General features: G+C 41.2%; 3 protein-coding genes across 3 annotated transcripts; 1 reads left to right on the top strand and 2 right to left on the bottom strand.

The window, feature by feature from the left end:
• Positions 1-377: 377 nt before the first annotated feature.
• On the top strand, positions 378-5,276 carry LOC121744497 (ABC transporter G family member 3-like). The gene is made up of 12 exons (XM_042138047.1): positions 378-593; positions 984-1,642; positions 1,736-1,815; positions 2,101-2,387; positions 2,559-2,730; positions 2,965-3,078; positions 3,296-3,424; positions 3,768-3,959; positions 4,078-4,164; positions 4,278-4,550; positions 4,635-4,742; positions 4,886-5,276. Exons 2-12 carry the CDS (start codon positions 1,168-1,170, stop codon positions 5,141-5,143), a joined length of 2,175 nt encoding a protein of 724 aa, XP_041993981.1. The 5' UTR covers positions 378-593; positions 984-1,167; the 3' UTR covers positions 5,144-5,276.
• Positions 5,277-7,288: 2,012 nt separating this feature from the next.
• Positions 7,289-10,771, bottom strand: LOC121745132 (ABC transporter F family member 1-like). The gene is made up of 6 exons (XM_042138919.1): positions 10,623-10,771; positions 10,305-10,517; positions 9,491-9,564; positions 9,196-9,406; positions 8,873-9,107; positions 7,289-8,650 (listed from the first exon to the last, which is right to left on the bottom strand). The coding sequence occupies exons 2-6, from the start codon at positions 10,515-10,517 to the stop codon at positions 7,593-7,595; spliced, it is 1,791 nt and encodes a 596-aa protein (XP_041994853.1). The 5' UTR covers positions 10,623-10,771; the 3' UTR covers positions 7,289-7,592.
• Positions 10,772-12,993: 2,222 nt separating this feature from the next.
• Positions 12,994-15,683, bottom strand: LOC121745006 (probable CoA ligase CCL7). Its single transcript, XM_042138745.1, has 6 exons — positions 14,531-15,683; positions 14,071-14,260; positions 13,774-13,919; positions 13,581-13,648; positions 13,373-13,475; positions 12,994-13,286 (listed from the first exon to the last, which is right to left on the bottom strand). The coding sequence occupies exons 1-6, from the start codon at positions 15,518-15,520 to the stop codon at positions 13,149-13,151; spliced, it is 1,635 nt and encodes a 544-aa protein (XP_041994679.1). The 5' UTR covers positions 15,521-15,683; the 3' UTR covers positions 12,994-13,148.
• Positions 15,684-22,069: the final 6,386 nt, after the last annotated feature.

Raw genomic sequence — 22,069 nt, 5'->3', positions numbered from 1 at the left:
GCTTGACGGTGAATTATTTTGCCCTGAAATTTGCGATTGGGGCTTAGAATATTTCGTCGTTGCCAACTATGTAGCAATGAAAGAAGAGTAATTCCAACAGAGGTCGGTCAAGACTGGTCACCTAGGCCTCTCGACATTGCAAAATGCACGTTGGCGATCCGACAACTCGCAACCGGTGGAAGTTCGGTTTTTTATCATAAATCTTAATTATAATATACAGCTTAGAAACAATAACAAATAGTACAAAATACTACTACTAGTATAAGTTTTAAATGTTTTTATACAGAAAATATTATAAATAATGAAGATAAGCACTTAAATATTCTACTAAAAATATTCACAATTTCAATGCTTTTTATAAGCGGTGAACTGATATTGCCTTTATTCATCTTCTCTCTTTGCTGGACTTCTTTTTCTTTCCTTTTGTTTTGGCTCCATTATAATTTCCTCACTGGAGTTCTCACTTATATGCAAAAATCCAGAACCCAGATCCAACCGTTGTGAATTTTCTCGCTCTACCTCATTTCTGATCTCTCTCCCTCTACAAATATTTGCTGCAATTGCAGGGTGTCTTCTCGTTAAGAGCATTTGAGGTATCCCAGAAACGCTGCTGCTTGTTATTTTTGTGGGCTTAGTCTTTTTTTCTCGCATCACATTTGTGATTTTTTTGGGAACCGTTGTGTTATTGGGTGCCAAGTTCTGATAGTACTTGTTTAAAGTGACAACTTGGTTAATTTCATTAGGAAAAGGATTATACATTTTAATTATTCTGCTAAGAAGTACTATATGAGAAGCTCTTGAATTCTTGTGCTCACAATATTAAAAAAAATGTTTAAAAGGTCTGGGCAAATTCAGCTGGACTTTGTGGCAAGCAAAGGGAGCATGAAATCCTTCAATCAAACTGAATATATATGTGATGCTTTGTATGCCATAGTTCTCAAGTTTGATTTTATTAATGATATATAAATGGCTGCTTGAAACAGTGTTTCATCATATGCAATTATTGGCTCTGATTGATTTCTGAGGCTGAGTCAGATAGCTGGTGTCACTCGGGTTGAGATGAAAGGCTGAAGATTAGTTTCTTGAAAGTTTAATGGCAAGTGTTTAGTTTGTTTGGCTTGTATATGACAAACGAAGAACTTTAGAAGCACCTAAGGATTTGAAAAGATGGAAGAAATACAATCCCAATCAGATCACTATAGGTCCTCATCATCTGAAGCTAGTAGCCCAGCAAGTAGAGTGCCTTCAAGCAATTTCTTCTACTTAAGAAAACCGGGTGCATTTAGACAACCTATTTCATTTGAGGACTCACCTGACTGGGAAGATACGGATATTGAAGTGAAGGTGGACGATGGGGGAGCTGACTCAATTAATGCTGCTACTACTCCTGTCTCCCCTTCCCTTTCGAAGATCAATAGTGGCTCGCTTCCATCACCACCTTTGCCCGAGGGTGCTAATGTAGCACGAAAGACTGCAGGGGCCTCAATTGCATGGAAGGATTTGACCGTCACTATAAAGGGTAAAAGAAAGTACTCTGATAAGGTCATTACGAGTTCAAACGGATATGCATTCCCGGGGACAATGACAGTGATCATGGGTCCCGCCAAATCGGGCAAGTCAACGCTCTTAAGGGCTCTTGCAGGTTTGTGTCTTTAATGCCATTTCATTTGCTTATCCTTACGAACTAGTTGTATTATCTAATAAATGTGATTTTCCTCTTTTTCCTGTAATTCAGGGAGACTGCCTGATTCTGCTAGAACTTATGGCGAGATATTTATTAATGGTGTCAAATCGCGCTTGCCATATGGAGCATATGTGAGTTGTTTTTAAACCATAATTCTCATGATATAGTTTCTTGGGACCTATTTCATCTTATATAGGGTAACTCATTGTTCACGATCATCTTATTGTCTGGAAACAAATAATTGTATAACTGAATATTGAAAAAGATTAATGTTTGATATTAATAATGTACGCAACTCACTTGGTTGCAAAAGTCAAAGTAATTGCCAAGATGCAACCATTATACATGCCATGTTGGTCCTATTTTACTTTCATGTGTATTGAAGGTTGATTTAGAATTTTGTTGCCTTAAATTAGGGATTTGTTGAAAGAGAAAGCGCTCTTATTGGATCATTAACTGTGCGAGAGTACCTTTACTACTCAGCATTGCTTCAGCTTCCGGGCTTACTTTATAAGAAGAGGAGTGCGGTGGAGGATGCCATCCATGCCATGTCATTGGGGGATTATGCAAATAAGCTCATAGGGGGGCACTGTTATATGAAGGGTCTTCGCAGTGGTGAGAGAAGACGAGTTACAATCGCCCGGGAGCTCGTGATGAGACCACATATCTTATTTATTGATGAGCCTCTGTATCACCTTGACAGGTTCATTTCAATTTTTATCCCAAATCTAGTGAATTATCCTTGCAGTGGTGATGTGTGTCACAGTCAGAGCTATGCTATATTACTCATGTTTATTTGCTACATCTCTGTCTTTGTTTGACTGAAAGATCCTACTCGTCTTTCAACTACTGACAAATTCATTTCCATGTCCAGCGTATCAGCACTTTTAATGATGGTTACCTTGAAGAAGCTTGCAAGCACGGGATGCACTCTAATATTCACCATTTACCAGAGCAGTACAGAAGTGTTTGGCCTTTTCGATAGAATTTGTCTTCTCTCTAATGGAAACACATTGTTCTTCGGGGAAACCCTTGCTTGTTTGCAGGTAACAAACCTGAATATAGGTTTAGTAGAACTTATTTCGGTGTTTTTACATATTCCTGATAAATTAGAATTGGATACCTTGCCCACAAACAAGGATGTTACCTTATAAGTAGTCTGTCAGATTTGGTAAAGTTAATATATTGCCGGCTTTCTTTTTGCGGTATCAGGTTTTTTTATTAACATTCCATTTTAACATTGGATTAAGGTATAATTACTCATTTTCTTTTTTCTGTAGCATTTCTCGAATGCTGGATTCCCTTGCCCAATCATGCAAAGTCCTTCCGATCACTTTCTGAGAGCCATAAATACAGATTTTGATAGGATTATTGCCATGTGCAAAAACTGGCAGGTATTCTTCTCATGTCTTTCACTGCACGATTGATCTAACAGCTGGATAAAATCTCTTGTGAAATTTTCTTGTTCATCCGTTACACTATATTGTTAAATATCGGTGTCTGCTTATGCCTACCGTTGTATAAAGTTTATATAAAGATAATTCATGGGAGTATTTTCAGACTAGCATGCTCTATGTGGTGTATTTATAATGAAGTCCGATGTTATGACAGGACGACCATGGGGAGCTTTCATCAGTTAATATGGACACTGCTGTGGCGATACGCACTCTTGAAGCAACATATAAATCATCTGCAGATGCTGCTGCTGTCGAGACTATGATCTTGAAGCTCACTGACAAGGTGGAGAAATTATTCGGACGAACATTCTTGCTTTATAAGGATTCACATTAATAGTTGTCTCCTTTTAAGTTGTTTTTATAGGGTTTTCCATTTTTAAGCATGGAGCTGGATTCTTTGCCCCTCCATTATTGAAAAGAAAATTAATTTATATAGTCATGTAAATATTTTAGATATTGTTTGTAGATTGGCAGATCATGCAAGCAAAACTGTACGTAGACGAAGTTTACATGTAATTCTTGAGATAGTTGCTGTTTGTCTAGCGATCTGCGATCTCACGGGGCAAATAGTTAATGTGATCTTAGCTTCAGTTACATTCGTAAATAATGTTTTGCTACATCTGCAGGAGGGTCCGCTTCTCAGAAGCAAAGGCAGGGCAAGCTGCGCCACCAAAATTGCAATACTGACTTGGAGATCTTTGTTGATTATGTCTAGGGAATGGAAATACTATTGGCTTCGTTTAGTTATATACATGTTTCTGGCACTATGTATTGGTACGGTATTCTCTGGTTTGGGGCACTCGCTATCTTCAGTCGGGGTAAGTTGTCTATTCCAACAAATAGTTCAAGTTGAGCAATCCTAATTGAAATAGGTGTGATAGGATGTTCTACTTATTAACTTATGCTACTCTCTTTAATGCTTCTTCCTAATTGCAGACGAGAGTTGGAGCTGTATTTTTATTCATATCTTTTACATCACTTCTGAGCATAGCTGGTGTCCCCGCACAGCTCAAAGACATCAAGGTAGTTGAAGTTTCCTTACTTTCCTATGGTAGATTATGAGCCTGCATTACTTTTATCTGTCTATTCTATCACCCAAATAAACACCTCCTTTATGTGATAACTACATCACGCAGATCTTCATCTGTGAAGAAGCAAACCAGCACTCTGGAACATCGGTTTTTCTAGTCGGACAATTACTCTCAAGTATCCCGTTCTTGTTTCTCCTCTCCATCTCATCGAGTTTGGTCTTCTATTTCCTAGTCGGGCTGAGGGACGATTTCAGCTTGTTGATGTACTTTGTCCTCAACTTCTTCATGTGCCTTCTAGTTAACGATGGACTGGTGCTACTCGTTGCTTCTATCTGCCGAAACACTTTATGGAGCATCATAATATTGGTGAATATACATGTAAGTTGGTGCATCCAGCTATGCGGATTGAGCTCTTCTAACAGAACATTTCTCATTTCCGTAATGCCATTGTTCATCTTTCAGATGGTAATGATGCTTGCAGCCGGACTCTTTAGGATTCGAAGTGCGTTGCCGCGGGCAGTATGGATGTATCCTACATCATACGTCGCTTTCCACACTTATTCTATCCAGGTAAGCTTTTGCTGTGTGTTGAGATCCGTTTTTCTTGAACCGAAAACAAGACAGTGCAACTTGTACAATACTCTCTTTAATTAGAAGAAACTCTTCCCATATTGGTTCGGATAGGATGAACGAACTTGTGTGCTGTGGTGCAGGGGCTCTTGGAGAACGAGTACAGTGGGACGTCGTTCGCGGTGGGGCAGGTGAGGTCGTTATCAGGTTATCAGGCCCTCCAAAACGTGTATGATGTATCTGTTGACAGCGACTCCAAGTGGAAGAATTTGGTGATTCTGTTTCTGATGGCGGTTGGTTATCGCCTTGTTGTTTTTGTTTTGCTGCAGTTTCGTGTTAGAAAGGCCTTGTTTTCTCGTTGCGTTACACGTTGTAGTAAAAGCACCAACAATCCCAGATAAAACCAGCCATGGCTGAATGTAGTCACATTTTGTTGCCTTTTTTTGACGAGGTAAAGATGGAATCTCTTTTTCATTCTCTAAAAATAGAAAGTTCAGTTCTGATTATATTATAACCCACTCTTCAATTGTCACATGCCCACAAAATTGTGCATCCTACATGTCTTCATTTTTTGATGATGTCTTTAGCATTTTTCTTTTATTTGCAAGTCTACTTTTGGGCACTCCAATAGAAAATTTGAGTAAATACGGATTACATTGCCAGATTTTTTGGCTATGAGACAATAGATAAAATTGTTACTATATGATTGGCTATTGTTGAAAGTTGGGTGATCAACTGAAAATTAACTAACTTTTAGTATGATTTTTTTTTATAATTTTTCCTAAAATAATTGTGCGAGATGATCATTGAAAGTTGAAGCTATAGATGGTATGAAAAAAAAATGTAGGGTACGCAGACATAGAATTCAACTGTACAATATAGACTAGTTAATTTACATGATCTAGGATTCTACGAATGCAATCTCTTGCAATATTTAGCGTACGTCCACTTTTTCCTATTTCCACTTTTCCACCTCATGTGTGAAGTGAATCATGGGGCTCTTTGGGATTAAGACCTTGCCACTAATTTTTTATTTTTATTGTTAATTTTAGTTAAATCGACCACTATCACCTTTAGCTCTTATTAAATTGATGCAAATAAAGATTAACATATTAGAAATTAGAGGTTTATAAGGAATTGAAATTAAAATAGAAACGAATAAAAATACACAAAAAGAATTGGTTTGAGAATGAAAGAAAAAATGTAATACAAAGGAGTAGTATAAAAAAAACAATTAAAATGAATTATTAGTTAGCTTTTGAGCTGTCCTTGTAAATGGAGTAGTTACTTGGCCTTGACATAGGAATAGCTAATCATAAATAGTTACACTCCAATGTATCCACTATAATTTAGGAATTCTAATTGTGATTAATATATTGGTGGATATATACACGCATTTGCCAACATATAATTAGGCGGCCAAAAACATGAATTACGGTTTGAGATTAAAGTAGAGCAATGTGTAACATTGGGTTCCTGAGTTGTAGACCTCATAAGAGATTGATGAAAGTTCTTTCTCCCCACTAAAATTCGACAGTTTTCAACTACAACAGTAGTATTTTTGTCCGATATAGGGGCCTGCCTTTAATAATCCATTTTATAGTGACCTTTCGTGAAATTGTCAAACTTTAATTATGTGCGTGCTCAGGGCCGTCCCGACAAAATCAGAGGCGCTGTGCAAAAATCTAAAATGATGCCTACCACTATAGAAAAAAAGACAATGCATTTTAAAGCTATATGATAATTAAAGAAATATACCATTTCGAACCTCGATTGCATAGTCTTTACTTGAACAACAACATTCTTTTGGTGTTCTTTGAAATGAAATCTTCGACGATGTTCTCATATGCAATCTTCTCCAGCATCTCACTCTCGAGTGCGATTATGGCCAAATCATTCAGTCTATCTTGTGTCATTGTAGAACGCAAATATGACTTCAAAAAATAGTCACGGTGCTAGAAAAAGGCATGGGCGTTGCTATACAAGAGAAATAGCTTTGTTGGGCTGAAAAAATAGGAATACATGTATATGGGCTGAAATATTTCAGAGGCCCCTGAAAATTGGGGGCCATGTGCGGTCGCACAGGCCGCACGGGCCAAGGGACGGGCCTGGCGATGCTCACCCATTTTTCCATAACTACTAATGTTATTGTATTTTCATTTATACTTTCATCCAGTATTTAACACAATCATGCGATTCATGCCTGACGTTTTAGTCTTAATGATCTCAACTAGAATTTAACTATTGATGAACTCAACTTTAAATGTCAATTAATAAATCTCCATTAGATTTTTATACTGGGACATGCAGTATTATTTTTATTGTTTATTCCTTTCTGTTTGCGTAAAATAATGGGAATTTGACCTATTTTTGAACGAGGACATCTACTGGGGATCATTTTTCCTCGTTTTAATGGAAATTCGAATTCCATTCCTCTTTTACTTGTGTTGAAGGGAACATGTTTGTTTAGGAGAAAAGTTACACGTACACACGCTCACTTAAATAAATCGTACTCTCACTTATTGGCACAGTTTAAACCAGAAATCTGCAACCTACAACGTGAATCCCGATATAATAATATGAAGCTAAAGTAGTACAGTTTCAGGTCATCACCCAAATGAGATGGCAGTGTGTCATTATGTTGTTTATTAAAATACTAGATTCAAACATTATATGGTTCAAGAACGACAATGGCAATTCAATACATCAACATATTAGTGGAGGGAGGAGACACCTCCGCCGCTTGGACGCCAGGGTATTGCCTCAGAAAGATAATACAGCAACCAGCACCCATTTCACAAGCAGCAAAGCTATGATGAGGAAAACTAGCCCATGCGCCACCATCTCACCTTAGTCGAACAAACCAGCTCTCGCCCTCAAGTGCTGCTTGAAGTCCATGATGTCTCCCTCCCACCGAGTCACAGCCTGATTCTCACACACCCATATCTCTCTCGCAACCTGGTTTATCAGTCTGAAATCGTGGCTAACAAGAACCAAGCCACCATCCCAGTTATTAAGTGCCTCGGCCAGTGAGTCGATTGTCTCAATATCCAGATGGTTAGTTGGCTCATCCAGCAGTAGCATGTGTGGCTGCCTCCAAGCTAGCCATGCAAAGATCACACGGCTCCTCTGCCCATCAGACAAGTTCTTCATAGGCATCACTTGTGCTTTGCCGGTTAGACCAAACCTTCCAACTATGGCTCTCATCTTCTCTTCTTCATGTCCAGGATACTCCTGCATCATATATTGGAGAGCTGACATTTCCACATCAAGTTTCTCAGCCAAATGCTGATGGAACTGTGCAATCCTCAAGTGGTTATGGCGGCGAACCATGCCATCCTGAGGAACCAAATCCCCTGTCATCAGCTTTAGCAGTGTGCTCTTACCAGCACCATTAGGTCCAACCAATGCCACTCTCGAATCAAGGTCTACACCAAAATCCAGATTCTTGTAGATGAGATTATCAGGTGTGTAGCCAAACTTCACTTCCACAAACTGAAGAACAGGAGGTGGGAGCTTTCCAACATCAGTGAAATTGAAAACAAGGACTTTATCTCGGGCCACCTTCTCCGTAAGACCACCCCGTTCCATCTTCGCCAAAGTTTTCTCCTTACTCTGGGCCTGACGGGCAAGCTTAGCAGATCCATGACCAAACCGTGCAATGTATTCCTTCATTGATGCTATCTGCTCCTGTTCCCACTTATATTGTTTCATCTGGTTCTCCTCGAGTTCAGATCTGGTTTGGACATACTGGTCATAATTCCCAGAGTAGAGCTTTATCTTCTTACTTTGCATATGTATAATGTTCGTGCAAACTCCATTCAAGAAATCCTGGGAATGTGAAACCACAACAAGAATTCGCTCAAACTTCTTCAACATCTCTTCTAACCAGACACATGCCTCCAAATCTGTGCACATTAAAAAGTGAATAAATTAAGATTAAAAAATTAGAAGAGAATGCTAAAATAGTCTGTAGATTAACCAAGCAATTGACACGATCAGTTAAGAACTAAAAGAAAATGGAGCAACATTGACATTGATATGATATATACATAAATCAAAAAGTCATGAGTCTATGGGGCCACATAATATGCATATAGTTTGAAGGTCATACTATCTACTGAGCATACCAAGATGATTCGTGGGTTCATCAAGCAACAATATAGTTGGATTCATGAAGAGAGCTCTTGCTAAAGCAATCCTCATCCTCCAACCACCAGAAAAGTCGCGTGTCTTTTTCTCTTGCATTTGCTTTGTAAAACCAAGACCAAACAAAATCTCAGCAGCTCGCTTTTCAGCAGTGGCTGCATCCAATGCATCCAACCGTTCATAAATACGTTCAAGGGCTTCTCCACCACCATCATCCTACAACATATAAGACATGGAAATACATTATAGTAATGCAATTATTATGAGAAGAAAATAAAAACCATTCTTTAGCAATGAAATATACCTGTGTAGACAAAATTTCAACTTCTTTCTCCAATTTCAATCGCTCCTCATCACAACTTATAACAGCCTGAAGCGAGGACATATCAGAAGCTTCGATTTCTCTGGAAAGGTGATAAATATCCATGTGCTCTGGAATTGGAAGCTCACGGGCACCTATTGAAGCAAGAAGAGTAGACTTTCCACAGCCATTCAAGCCAAGCAAACCATAACGTCTGCAAAGATAAGGCAGCAAACGTAACGTTCAAGTTAAAGTATGATATAAATAAGAAAGTATAAAATCCAGGAACACTGCTTACCTGCCATAGTTCAGTTCTAGTTCAGAGTCAACTATTAGATCATGGCCATGGAAAGTCAGGGAAAGAGATTCTATCTGCATGACATAATAAAAAACCCTCTATCAGATTGCCTTCAAGAGATGGTACATATTATACAAAATTTGTGGACATAAATATTGTTGCTCGGAGAAATAAATGGCAATCCGTACACAATTTACCTACTACAGAGCATTCCTTACAAGGTTGAACTTATTGGATAGACAAGGCGCTCATCTAGGTGCACCAAGCTAGCAACAATAAACTAAACATGAGACTTCACCAGAAAACATAAAAAAAGACAAAGAACCCATATTATTAGAGGATCAAGTGATGCTAATTATTTCCTTTTTTAGGCCTAGTCTAATTAATAACGTAGTCTGTAAACTAAGTGCCAATTAACACGATACTAATGTCACAAACTCAATGTCAGGAAGTCAAATTGCCATAATTCACCTACTTGTTATGCCACTGGCATTATCAAAAGTATTCCAACATCTAGAAACCCATAACACAACACAGTACAATCTGATGGTGAAGATTATATTTTGACAGCTACAGCCTGCTTCCAAGTTTCATACAGTACCTGAAGGGCTATGACAGTCTCAAGATCACAGTTGAATAACTAAATCAAACCTTATAAGTACACATGGTAACAAACCATTCCAAACCTCATTTAACCCTCAAAATGAGTTGGGAAAAGGCAGATAAGAGAAATGGACGGATATATTTCTGTTTTAGGTCTATGTGTTCATAGAAAAAAACGCAGCCAATAGAAAATAGGGGATCGAGTGCTCACCCGAATATCTCGGGACAAAGGATGGGAACAGAGAACACCGGTACACGTCCGATCAGAAATGACAAGATTCCCAACTCCGCTGGACAGATTATCAACATTGCTGCTACCGTTCTCAGGCGCAGCCGCCTTAGATGCTGTGGCCTTACCCCCTCTTTTAGCGGCGGCCGCGGCCTTCTTCTGAGCCGCCTTTTTCTTACTCGCATCAGACACCATCTGCATAGCAAAACTCAAATTTCTGACCACAAAAGGGAAGAAATTCGAAATCGAATATATAGAAACGCAATATCGCGTGAAAAGAAGCAGTCCTGGAAAATTTACCTTGAATTCTCGAGAGAGCTGCAGCGAGATCTAGGGTTTGGCAAGGCTTCCTTTAGTATCGGCCGAAGCCTCGTGCAGCAGCTTTGGATTGAAGAGAAATGCGTGAATAAGGGTTTGGGTTTGGTGGTCGTAACTATATAGAGGAGAGCGGGGGAGGAGGTGCGCCACGTGGCAACGAATGAAAGGTGCGGATTTACTTTGACGGTGGTGAGCTTACGTGCTTCATTTAGATAGCTAAAAATCAACTGGAAATTTCATTAGAGCATCTCAACAAAGAGAAGTAAATGAAATGAAAGAGTATATTGTCTATTAACTTTTATAAAATGAAACATATTTTTTTTAAAATAATATAGTTTAAAGGAATAAAGTATATAAGAAAGTAAATTATTTTTAAAAAAATAAAATAATAGTACAAAATACATTAAAAGATATAACGTGTAATACCTTTTCAAATACAATTTTTCTTATAAAATAATTTTTCATGAAAATAAGACAAATAGGTAGTTATAAATGTATTTCTTCAAAATAGAAAAAAGGTATAATACGTTCTCAAATACCTCTCCCCTTGAAGAATAATTTTTCATAAAAAAAATAAATAAATATGGTAGTTATATGAGTTTACTTCTTCATTTACTACCTCTCTCTTTGTAGATGCTCTTAGAGAAAAATTATGCAATTAATTAATGTAGCTTCTCTCATGTTACTCACACTAGTCAATTATGCAATTGACTCGTCTCAAATTATATTTTAAGTATGACTTAGAATATTTAATTAATATATTAGAGTTAATTAAATAGTATTTATTATTAAGTTCTCTTCTCTTACACTTAAATTTTAATTTAGTTACACTAAAAAATCAATCTCAAATTAACGACATAAAATGAAAAATGTGAGCAATATGAGATGGAAGAAGTACTTATAGCATCTCCAACAAAGAGAGGTAAATGAAAGAGTTATACTATTAACTATTTACCTTCTCATAAAGTGAAATATACCTTTTTAAAAAATAACACGCTCCAAAGGAAAAATGTATATAGGAAGGTAAATCATTTTTCTAAAATTAAAATAATAGTATAAAATGCATTAAAAGACATAGAGTATAATATTTTTTCTTTGAGGCTGCATCCTGTTTGCGCGTTCAAATCCGAGAAAATTCGGAATATGGGTTTAAATTCGCTGACCTTTCGAGATAAGGGATTCAATTCGCTTACCTTTCGAAATATGGGTCCGAGATATGCGAATTTTTCGGAATAAGGGTTTTACACCTTTTTATATTTATTCTCTTCATTTTTCTCATTATTTCTCTTCCAATAATTATAGATTTACTAAACTATCCTTTAACCATCTCTCAAAAATTTCATTTTACCTCCCTCCAAACGATTTGCGCTCCACTCTTAAAAGTCAATCTTCTCTCTCAAATTATGCGGTTTTGTATTTGACGTCTTTTTTTCGTTTTCTAATTTTGATGTATTTGATCTGTTCGTGTAATCTTATTAGTTCTTGTAATTGATTTGTTTGTGTAATTCTAATAAAACAGAAGCAGCAAAACCAATTAGGAAGAATGATCTGCAATTTTCCAATGAGAAGTAGGAGAAATTCAGAGGTTTAATATCAAATTTGAAGCGCATGATTAATAGAATTAATAGGATGAAATCAGTTCATTTTTTTCTGCAATTCTTAACTTTTATATATATTGTTATGGACATTTTAAGAATCATTCATTCCTTATTTTTGTATCAGCGGAGGCGGAGTGAACGTGAGAATTTGAGAGAAGATTGACTTTAAAGAGTAGAGCGCAAATCGTTTGGAGGGAGGTAAAATGAAATTTTTGAGAGATGAGTTAAATGATAGTTTAGTAAATCTATAATTATTGGAAGGGAAATAATAAGAAAAATGAAGAGAATAAATATAAAAAGGTGTAAAACCCTTATTCCGAAAAATTCGCATGTCTCGGACCCATATTTCGAAAGGTAAGCGAATTGAATCTCTTATCTCGAAATGTCAGCGAATTTAAACCCATATTCCGAAATTTCTGTTCAAATCCGGATTCGACTTGGATAGACCCAATCCAGAGAAACTTTGAGCTATAGCCCTTGCAATTTCAAGCGCTTCGGAAGCAGTTATGATGGGGATTCTCTGGTGACGACGACGATCACATTTGCAGAGCGGATACGGAATCAGAGGAGACGCAAATGCAACAACCTAGCTATCAATGCATTGATTTTAGAGAATTCGACTAGGGTTGAAATTGAAAGGTTAGTATAGTGTTACTGTTATAGTTTGGATATAAAATATGAATGAGAGAATGACAAAAAATTAGGCGTTGGAAAGAGAAACTAAACAAAAGCTAGAATAAAATTGCCCTTCAAAATACCTCAAAATAAAAATACTAGTATGCAAAGTCTATTTATTCACATAAGCATCTTTATGTAGTCACTCTCACTCGTAGAAGTTTAGGAAAGAGTACTACAGAGCATACTAATATTCCAGTTCCGAAACTGTGGATATAAATAATGATGAAAGAGATTACAGCTTTGATCGGAGTTTGCCAATCACTTCACGCCTGACATTGTCGATCAGTTCGCGCCTCAGTATTTTCCCAGCAGCCGATTTCGGGACACTGTCCACGAACGTAACTCTCCTCAATCGTTTGAAAGGTGCAACCTTAAATATGAAATTAAGGTACTGTTAGTTGTCATATAGTCTAACACAAGACTTCCCTGTTTCTTGCAACACCTAAAAACATGTACCTGATCGGCAATGAATTTCTTGATATCTTCTTCAGTCAGTGAGCTGGTAAGCGCCCGAACAACATAAGCAGCCGGGACTTCACCAGCTTCTTCATCCGGATATCTATGCCGAACATCAAAACGTTATTAATATAATCAAGAATCACCCGAATTTGCAATTCTCACACAAGTTTGCAATTACAACATCTCTAAAGATGACACGACTCACGGGATGACCACAGCATCTGATATCTCGGGATGGGAAACGAGCAGCCCTTCAAGCTCCGCTGGAGCAACCTAGCAAGAGAGGACAGTTAACAAACTTAAAGAGTACTACTCCCTTATTTCAAAGTTGATACATAAAATGGTACATTAGTTCTGATCATGAAGCAATCCAATGTTTCTATATAGAGAGTAAATACCTGAAACCCCTTATACTTGATGAGCTCTTTAATTCGGTCAACAACATATAGCTGGCCATCCTCATCGAAGTATCCAAGATCTCCCGTATGCATCCAACCTTGTTCATCTATCGTATCCTTTGTGGCCTGCGGATTCCTGAAATAACCTGATGATGTACAAAAGAATACAAAGTAACAATGAAGATCCATAGTATTAAGCACAACATCATCAGCCTTTTTCTAGATAAATATTTGCTGCTCTTATGAAGCACACAAACACAACATATAAGTAAAGTAGGTTTCTAGTAGTAAGAATACCTTGCATTACATTCTGTCCTCGCACCCAAATTTCCCCCAACTGGTTGGGCGGAAGAGGCTTCAATGTTTCGACGCTAGCTATTAGACACTCCATTCCAGGAACAAGCTTGCCGGCAGAACCAGAAAGTCGAGACCCTGCATCTGGATTCTCCACAGAAACAATTCCACAGGTTTCTGTCATTCCATACCCCTAAATAGGAGGAGTTTTTTTTCATCAGAGTAAAACCAAGCAGTAAATTCATTGTGAAACTAGACTAAATCAAAAGACTATTGTTGCCAACTCAACCTAAAAATTACCAAACCTTTACAATGTAGCTTGCTTCTTTCTCTCGTTGTGAACCACATGATTCACATCATTCTGGTTTATAACAATGCTAGTGGAGTACTGCTTAACATGCTCAACTTACCAGCAAAGTTGAGAGTTGCAAGATAATAGAAGTAGAAATGATGGAAAAATTACTTGCATAACATCAGCGAGAGGGAATTTTTTAGCACAATCCTGCATGAGCTCCTTGCCGAGAGGAGCAGCGCCTGATCCAACACTCTTCAACGACGACATATCGTACTTTTTCACCAAATCGTTCTTGGCCAGCGCCAGTATGATCGGCGGCACCACCCACAGCTGCGTCACTCTGTACTTCTCCACCGACCTCAGTAGCAACTCAAAGTCGAACTTGCTCATCGAAACGACGGTGCTGCCAAGCTGCAGCTGCGCGAGCAGCACCACCGCCAGCCCGAACACGTGATACATCGGCAGCACGCACAGGAACACCTCGCCCCTCTCCTGATCCGCGGTGCTCATCTGCGTCGCGGTGATGAAGTTCCGGTGCGTCAGAACCACGCCCTTGCTCGCGCCGGTCGTCCCCGAGGAGTAGAGCAGCGCCGCTGTGTCGTCCTGTTTGATTCCGAACGAATCGCCGTCGATATCCACCGACCCCTCGTTTGCCACCAGCTCCGAAAACAGAGTGATTTTGGGGATTCTCCGATGGTTGGAATCACCGAGCAGAACAATGGGGAGGCCGAAGTCTTTGACCTTGGGGAGTAATTCCTCGACGGTGAAAATCATCTTGGCCGTTGAATCCTTGAGCTGCTTGGATACCTCCGCAGCGGTGTAGGCGGGGTTGACGGTGGTGACGACGGCGCCGATGGCGGCGGATCCGAAGAAACAGAGGGGGAACTGGATGGAATTGGGGGAAAGAATAAGGACGACGTCGTTTCTCTTGATGCCGAGGAGGAGCAAGCCCTGGGCGACTCTGGAGACCATGGATTTGAAGTGTGAGAAGGTGAGGGTTTGGCCGGTGTGGGCGTCGATTAGGGCGGGCTTGTCGGCGAAGGAGGAAGCGTTTCGGAAGAGGAAGGAGACGATGGAGAGGTTGGGGTTTGTGGGGAGGGATAGCGGAGGGCGAACCGATCGGAACACGCCGTCGCTGCCATAGCCGGATTTCTCCATTTTCTGTGATGCGTTTTGAAATGCAAGTGAATGAATGCTATTACAATTGAATTGATACTCCGTCCTTTTGTATATATATAGAAATAATACAGAAATTTGAACAAACTCTAAATCATTAGATGACAAAACTTCTCAACAAACAGAGAGAGAGAGAGAGCATGTTTCTTGTGATACAGTCAGTTAGTCCGATGCAAAGCACACGCTGAGATTCTCTTTCTTCCTTGCATGCATAATGATGATTCCGCGAATTTTTGATGATGATAAATGCTCGTAAAAATAAATTACGACACAGAGAATTTTACGTGGTTCGATTTACTGAGGTAAATCTACGTCCACGGGGAGAAATGGGGGCAGGTTTGTATTGCTTGATCTGCGAATTACAGCTTACAACACAGACTTGCTATATGATTATTTCTCTAGAGAGATTCTAACCTCCTCTATCAGATCTAAGTTCTATTTATATAATGAACTCAGATCATGGCTTGCATCACCACCCCAAGTCGTGGATGTCGTGTAGGTTATGGCCTAAGATCGTGGGTGAAGCGTAGGTCATGGCCTACGATCGTGGCCTGAACTGACATCACGTGGTAGTGGGTGTGTTGGACATCCTGTATGGGTCCACTAACTCCTTGTTCGGTCGAATACCGAGACCGAACTGCTTTGGTTGCCGATCTGAGAGTAGAGCTTGATGCCGACCTGAGAGCAGAGCTTGATTGGTTGGCTTTTACCGAGCTGTAGGCTGAGGCCGAACTCTTTGGTAATGCCGAACTCATACTCCTCCTTGGGCTTTGGGCTGTCACTGCTGTTGGGCTTGTTTAGTTCGTACCCCATCACTACCCCCCCCGAAAGACGAAGTGAATCACTTCGGCGAAGCGAGTCACTTCGGCATTCTGGATAAAGGTACGGGGGAGGCTGACGTCAGGGGACGTGCCTTGCATGTGACTGCATTAAATGCGACAGTAAAATCCGGCCGTTGAATCCTGAAAAGGTGGGATTCGAAACGGTGCGACGATTTTGAAATCTTCGCCGAATCTGATAGATATGCTCTTTCTTCCTCATTTGAACATCTTTGCTGTTGCGTCTTCTATACTCTCTCTTTCTCGAGAAATTTTCTTCCGCTTTCAAGAGCTTCTTCAGACTTTCTTCACTTTCAAAAAGTAAGAAAAATGTCTTCTTCTTCTTCTTCGGTGTCGGGTAGCGGTAGGAAAGGGGATAAGGGGTCTTCTAGCCGGAAAGAATCCGGGGAGAAGACCGTAGAGTATTTTCACAGTATCTTGAGTAAGGATACTGTGATATCCCTTCACGAGAAATATTTTTTACCTGGGGGGAAGGCGGTGGTTCCCGACGATGATCATAGGGCTAACGACCCGCCGGAGGGTTATGCCACCGTTTACGAAGCCTGCTTAGAATGCGGGCTTCGTTTTCCTCTTCCCCCACCTTTTGTAGAGCTTCTTGATTTTTTTCAACTCCCTTTAGGTCAGGTGACTCCGAACTCTTGGAGGCACTTATCGGCTTTTGCTGCCGAACTGCGTAGGCTAGATAAGGATCTGTCTCTGAGGGCAATCCTTAATTTTTTCCAGTTTAAAAGGAAGGGATCTTGGTTTTACTTGATCCCCTTACAGCCTTTTAGGGCCTTCTGCAAAACCAAGTGGCCGAAATGGCAAAACCGTTTCTTTTTTTATAATAGGACTTCGGCTCCGGGCTTTCCTTGGAGAAGGCCGAAGTCCGTGATTCCCCATCCTCGGTTAGAACCGTTGGCCGAGCTCGAGGGCGAGCTCAATAAGATTCCTATGATTAGGAAACAGTATTCGGAAACTGAGCTCGTCAAGGGCGACCTCGTGTTCAATATCTCGTCTTCGGACGAAGAGGCCGAGGGTGAGGATTTCTCTTTATCTTTATGCTCTACTGCTTTAACGAAGAAAACTAACCTTGTTTTCTTGCTTTTTGGCAGTGTTCATGCTGAATAAGGCTATCCGAAAGTCCTCCGAGCTTGAGGAGCCGGAGAAAGAGAAGGCTACCAGCTCGGCGCCTGATGCCGAGAAGAATCCGAAGAGGCAAAAGACCTCTTCGGGTCCAAAGAAGCCGGAGTCGACTTCGGCAGGTAGGAAGGGGAGGACCCAGAAGCCCCCGAGAGCGCCAGAGAAAGACGTGGTCTTGGCGCCTCCTTCGGAGCATATCTGTGAGCCATTTTTATGGCCCACGGACTTCGCCGAGGTGAATTGTCTTCTTGATTCTTTGGCCTGGCTTCTGTCCTGTATTTTTGGTGCCCTCTGTTGACTTTTTTCCTTATCCATTTTCAGAGGAACGATATGCTCTCCAAGCTCGTCGCCGTCGAACTCTCCAAAGCGTCCAATGACTATGCCGAGATGCAGAGGAAGTTGGCGGCTGCTTGTCATCGGGCCGAACAGGCTGAGGCTAAATTTGAGAAGGCCAGAGCTGCTAGGATTTCGGCCCAGGATGAAGCTCAGTTTGCCAAAAACCAGCTCGTCATCCAGCGAGAGCAGGCGAAGCGGAGCGATGCTGCTGCCGTGGTTGCCCAAGGGGAGGCTCTCCGTGTTTACACGGAGAAACTCTTTTTGAGCAGCCAGTTCTCGGCCTTTGTCGGTAGCCTGGTAAGGCTAATTGCCGATAAGGGCGAGCAGGGGGCCGATGTCGTGCTGCCTCTGTACAGCCGAGAGATAGCAGCTCGGCTTCAGAATCTGCCGCTCCTTGAGGAGCTCGCTTCATCCTCGGTCCTGCTTTCTGCAGACCGAGTCCGGAGTTGTCGAGCTGATCGGGACGAGAACCTGGAGGCTATCTTTGCCTCCGTGGGACCCGTTTCACCCGCTTCGACTTACAACGGAGAGGGTGAGGCCGAGCCGCTGGAGCGGGAGGCCGAAGTCGAGCGAGCCAGGCATCCGGATGATTCCGCGAATTTTTGATGATGATAAATGCTCGTAAAAATAAATTACGACACAGAGAATTTTACGTGGTTCGATTTACTGAGGTAAATCTACGTCCACGGGGAGAAATGGGGGCAGGTTTGTATTGCTTGATCTGCGAATTACAGCTTACAACACAGACTTGCTATATGATTATTTCTCTAGAGAGATTCTCTGTGTCGTAATTTATTTTTACGAGCATTTATCATCATCAAAAATTCGCGGAATCATCACTGGCGCCGTCTGTGGGAAACAGAGAACAAAATTTGTGATAAAGCGAATTTTTGATCCATTTTTTCCACCCAAAAAATGCATACCAGATCGCAGAGTACCCGTATTCCTGCCCGTGAGAACCAGGAGGAAGCCAATCCATCCCATAGGTCGGGAAAACAGCCTAGGGATAAATCCACCACCAGTTCTCATGGTGGAGGAACAAGCCGCTCCAAAAGCCGTCACACCGAGTCTTCCCAGCAGCCCGATTTGAACGAGGCTGTCAAGCTGTTTTTGGCGGAAAAGCAGGAGGAATTCTTAACCTTCCTGCAAAAAAGCCAAAAGCAGCCGGGGACAAAAACGGCGGATTCTCCCTCTCCCTCCATACGAGACAGTCACTACCGCAGTAGTGTCATGTCTTCCAGAAGAAAGAATCCTCGGTACCGGAATCACAGGAGAACTCCATCTCCTCCATACCGAAGAAATGTCGGGTTCGCCATGTACGGAGTATTGAGGACTCCGTTCTCGGACGATATTACCCGAACTCCCCTTCCACAGAACTACCGAACTCCGTCGATAACCTATGACGGACTCGTGGATCCTCATGACTTCCTGGGACGCTATCGGTATAATATGGCGAACCAAGGTCTCAATGAGGTCCATATGTGCAAGCTGTTCCCCGAGCTGCTCATCGGGAACGCCAGAAGGTGGTTCGACAGCCTTCCTCAAGGCAGCATTAGATCCTACCGAGATCTGATGGATGCTTTCCACAGGAGGTTCTTTCAGAAAGCGGAAGCCCGAAATACTTCGGCTCAGCTGCTTTCTATACGTCAAGGTCGCGACGAAAAGATCAGCGACTTCCTGACGAGATTCCATAAGGAATGCCTACAGGTAGATAATCTCAATGATCTACTTGTCATTTCGGCATTCCAAAATGGAATCCTGCCCGGAGCTCTCTACAGAAAGCTCGTGGAGTGCGGTCCGCAAACAGCTCAAGAGATGTGGGACCTTGCGGACAAGTTTTCTCGTGCCGATGAGGCAGACCGTCGAAAACGGTCTTTAGACAGCTCATCTAGAGAAGACAAAAAGAAGCCCGGTCATAGCGATCAGAGGCATCCTCGCCGAACACCTTCTCCACTAAAGGAGAGATAGCGGTCATCCGAGGTGATCGAAAAAGAGCAAGTGTGTTCGCAGATTGCGCTTAAAAGTGCCGAGCAATCAGTTCGGCACCATCAAGCATAGCAATCACAGCAGCCGGAATCAGAGGCCGGCGAAATGACCGAAGTCACACCGGAGCCGAACTACATCTGGCCGAAGAAAGAAGAGAATTGGCCTGCATAAAAGCAGCCAAGTACAAGGAGCAAGTAGCCCGGTATTACAACCAAAGGGTGAAGAAGCTGCAATTTCAAGTGGGAGATCTCGTCTTGAGAAACAACGAAGTAAGCCGAGCAGAAAAGCTGGGCGAACTCGAGCCCACATAGGAAGGTCCATATCGGGTGTCAGAAGTCCTCGGCAAAGGGTCTTAAAAATTGACTCACGCGTCAGGAGCACAAGTACCCCGAACATGGTACGTTTCCAACCTCAAGAAGTTCCATTTGTAAGAGACAGTCCGGTCAGTCAGTCTTATGTGTTTTCTTTGTTTTTTACTTGTTCTTGTCTCTACGTGCGTTGTGTCTGTCTATGTGAGTGTCGTCTCTTACAAATAAAACTGAGGTATCTCGTTCTTCAAAGGCTGATCCCCTTTTTAGAACATACAAGCCAACGATTGTGCGTCAAAGCTTCTAAAGAGGATACAAGACCACAATTCAGCTTAAACAAGCAGTTCGTCTGAAACGAGCTGCAACAAGCCCACGATTGTGCGTCAAAGCTTCTAAAGAGGATACAAGACCACAATTCAGCTTAAACAAGCAGTTCGTCTGAAACGAGCTGCAACAAGCCCACGATTGTGTGTCAAAGCTTCTAAAGAGGATACAAGACCACAATTCAGCTTAAACAAGCAGTTCGTCTGAAACGAGCTGCAACAAGCCCACGATTGTGTGTCAAAGCTTCTAAAGAGGATACAAGACCACAATTCTGCTTAAGAATCAAGCACTTCGTCTGAAACGAACTGCAACAAAAGTCCGATTCTCGCGATAAAACTTGCCTGAATTAGGACAAGGGAAAGTCCAATCCACGCGATAAAACTCGCCGAATTAGGACGACCAAGTTCGGTCAAAGCAGTTTACCTCATAAGACCGAGGACGACCATGTCTAGTCAAAGAGGTTTACTGCATAAGACCACTTCGGTTAACTGGGAAAGTCCGATCCACGCGATAAAACTCGCCGAATTAGGACAAGGGAAAGTTCGATCCCGGCGACGAAAATCGCCAAATTAGAACACAAAGACGAGTCCGGTCAAAGATGTTTATTTCATCAGACCAAAGACGAGTCCGGTCAAAGATGTTTATTTCATCAGACCAAAGACGAGTCCGGTCAAAGATGTTTATTTCATCAGACCAAAGACGAGTCCGGTCAAAGATGTTTATTTCATCAGACCAAAGACGAGTCCGGTCAAAGATGTTTATTTCATCAGACCAAAGACGAGTCCGGTCAAAGATGTTTATTTCATCAGACCAAAGACGAGTCCGGTCAAAGATGTTTATTTCATCAGACCAAAGACGAGTCCGGTCAAAGATGTTTATTTCATCAGACCAAAGACGAGTCCGGTCAAAGATGTTTATTTCATCAGACCAAAGACGAGTCCGGTCAAAGATGTTTATTTCATCAGACCAAAGACGAGTCCGGTCAAAGATGTTTATTTCATCAGACCAAAGACAAGTCCGGTCAAAGAAGTTTACTTCATAAGACCGAGGACAGTTAGTCCGATGCAAAGCACACGCTGAGATTCTCTTTCTTCCTTGCATGCATAATGATGATTCCGCGAATTTTTGATGATGATAAATGCTCGTAAAAATAAATTACGACACAGAGAATTTTACGTGGTTCGATTTACTGAGGTAAATCTACGTCCACGGGGAGAAATGGGGGCAGGTTTGTATTGCTTGATCTGCGAATTACAGCTTACAACACAGACTTGCTATATGATTATTTCTCTAGAGAGATTCTAACCTCCTCTATCAGATCTAAGTTCTATTTATATAATGAACTCAGATCATGGCTTGCATCATCAAAAATTTCATCGTACTTGTCCTCGGTCTTATGAAGTAAACTTCTTTGACCGGACTTGTCTTTGGTCTGATGAAATAAACATCTTTGACCGGACTCGTCTCTGGTCTGATGAAATAAACATCTTTGACCGGACTCGTCTTTGGTCTGATGAAATAAACATCTTTGACCGGACTCGTCTTTGGTCTGATGAAATAAACATCTTTGACCGGACTCGTCTTTGGTCTGATGAAATAAACATCTTTGACCGGAC

The sequence above is a fragment of the Salvia splendens genome, chromosome 8 (assembly GCF_004379255.2).
Source record: "Salvia splendens isolate huo1 chromosome 8, SspV2, whole genome shotgun sequence".
Classification (NCBI taxonomy): domain Eukaryota; kingdom Viridiplantae; phylum Streptophyta; class Magnoliopsida; order Lamiales; family Lamiaceae; genus Salvia; species Salvia splendens.
Note: the sequence above shows the minus strand (reverse complement) of the source record. Positions and strands in the feature narration are given on the sequence as shown.

Excerpts from the sequence above, each read along its gene's own strand:
- LOC121744497 (XM_042138047.1), top strand. The coding sequence starts at position 1,168 with ATGGAAGAAATACAATCCCAATCAGATCACTATAGGTCCTCATCATCT. Across the intron at positions 3,960-4,077 it reads ACTCGCTATCTTCAGTCGGG|ACGAGAGTTGGAGCTGTATT; the intron begins GTAAGTTGTCTA and ends TCCTAATTGCAG. Across the intron at positions 4,551-4,634 it reads TAATATTGGTGAATATACAT|ATGGTAATGATGCTTGCAGC; the intron begins GTAAGTTGGTGC and ends TTCATCTTTCAG.
- LOC121745006 (XM_042138745.1), bottom strand. The coding sequence starts at position 15,520 with ATGGAGAAATCCGGCTATGGCAGCGACGGCGTGTTCCGATCGGTTCGC. Across the intron at positions 13,920-14,070 it reads AGGACAGAATGTAATGCAAG|GTTATTTCAGGAATCCGCAG; the intron begins GTATTCTTACTA and ends GTACATCATCAG. Across the intron at positions 13,649-13,773 it reads TCAAGTATAAGGGGTTTCAG|GTTGCTCCAGCGGAGCTTGA; the intron begins GTATTTACTCTC and ends CTCTCTTGCTAG.
- LOC121745132 (XM_042138919.1), bottom strand. The coding sequence starts at position 10,517 with ATGGTGTCTGATGCGAGTAAGAAAAAGGCGGCTCAGAAGAAGGCCGCG. Across the intron at positions 9,407-9,490 it reads CTAGAACTGAACTATGGCAG|ACGTTATGGTTTGCTTGGCT; the intron begins GTAAGCAGTGTT and ends TTATCTTTGCAG. Across the intron at positions 8,651-8,872 it reads TGAACCCACGAATCATCTTG|ATTTGGAGGCATGTGTCTGG; the intron begins GTATGCTCAGTA and ends TAATGTGCACAG.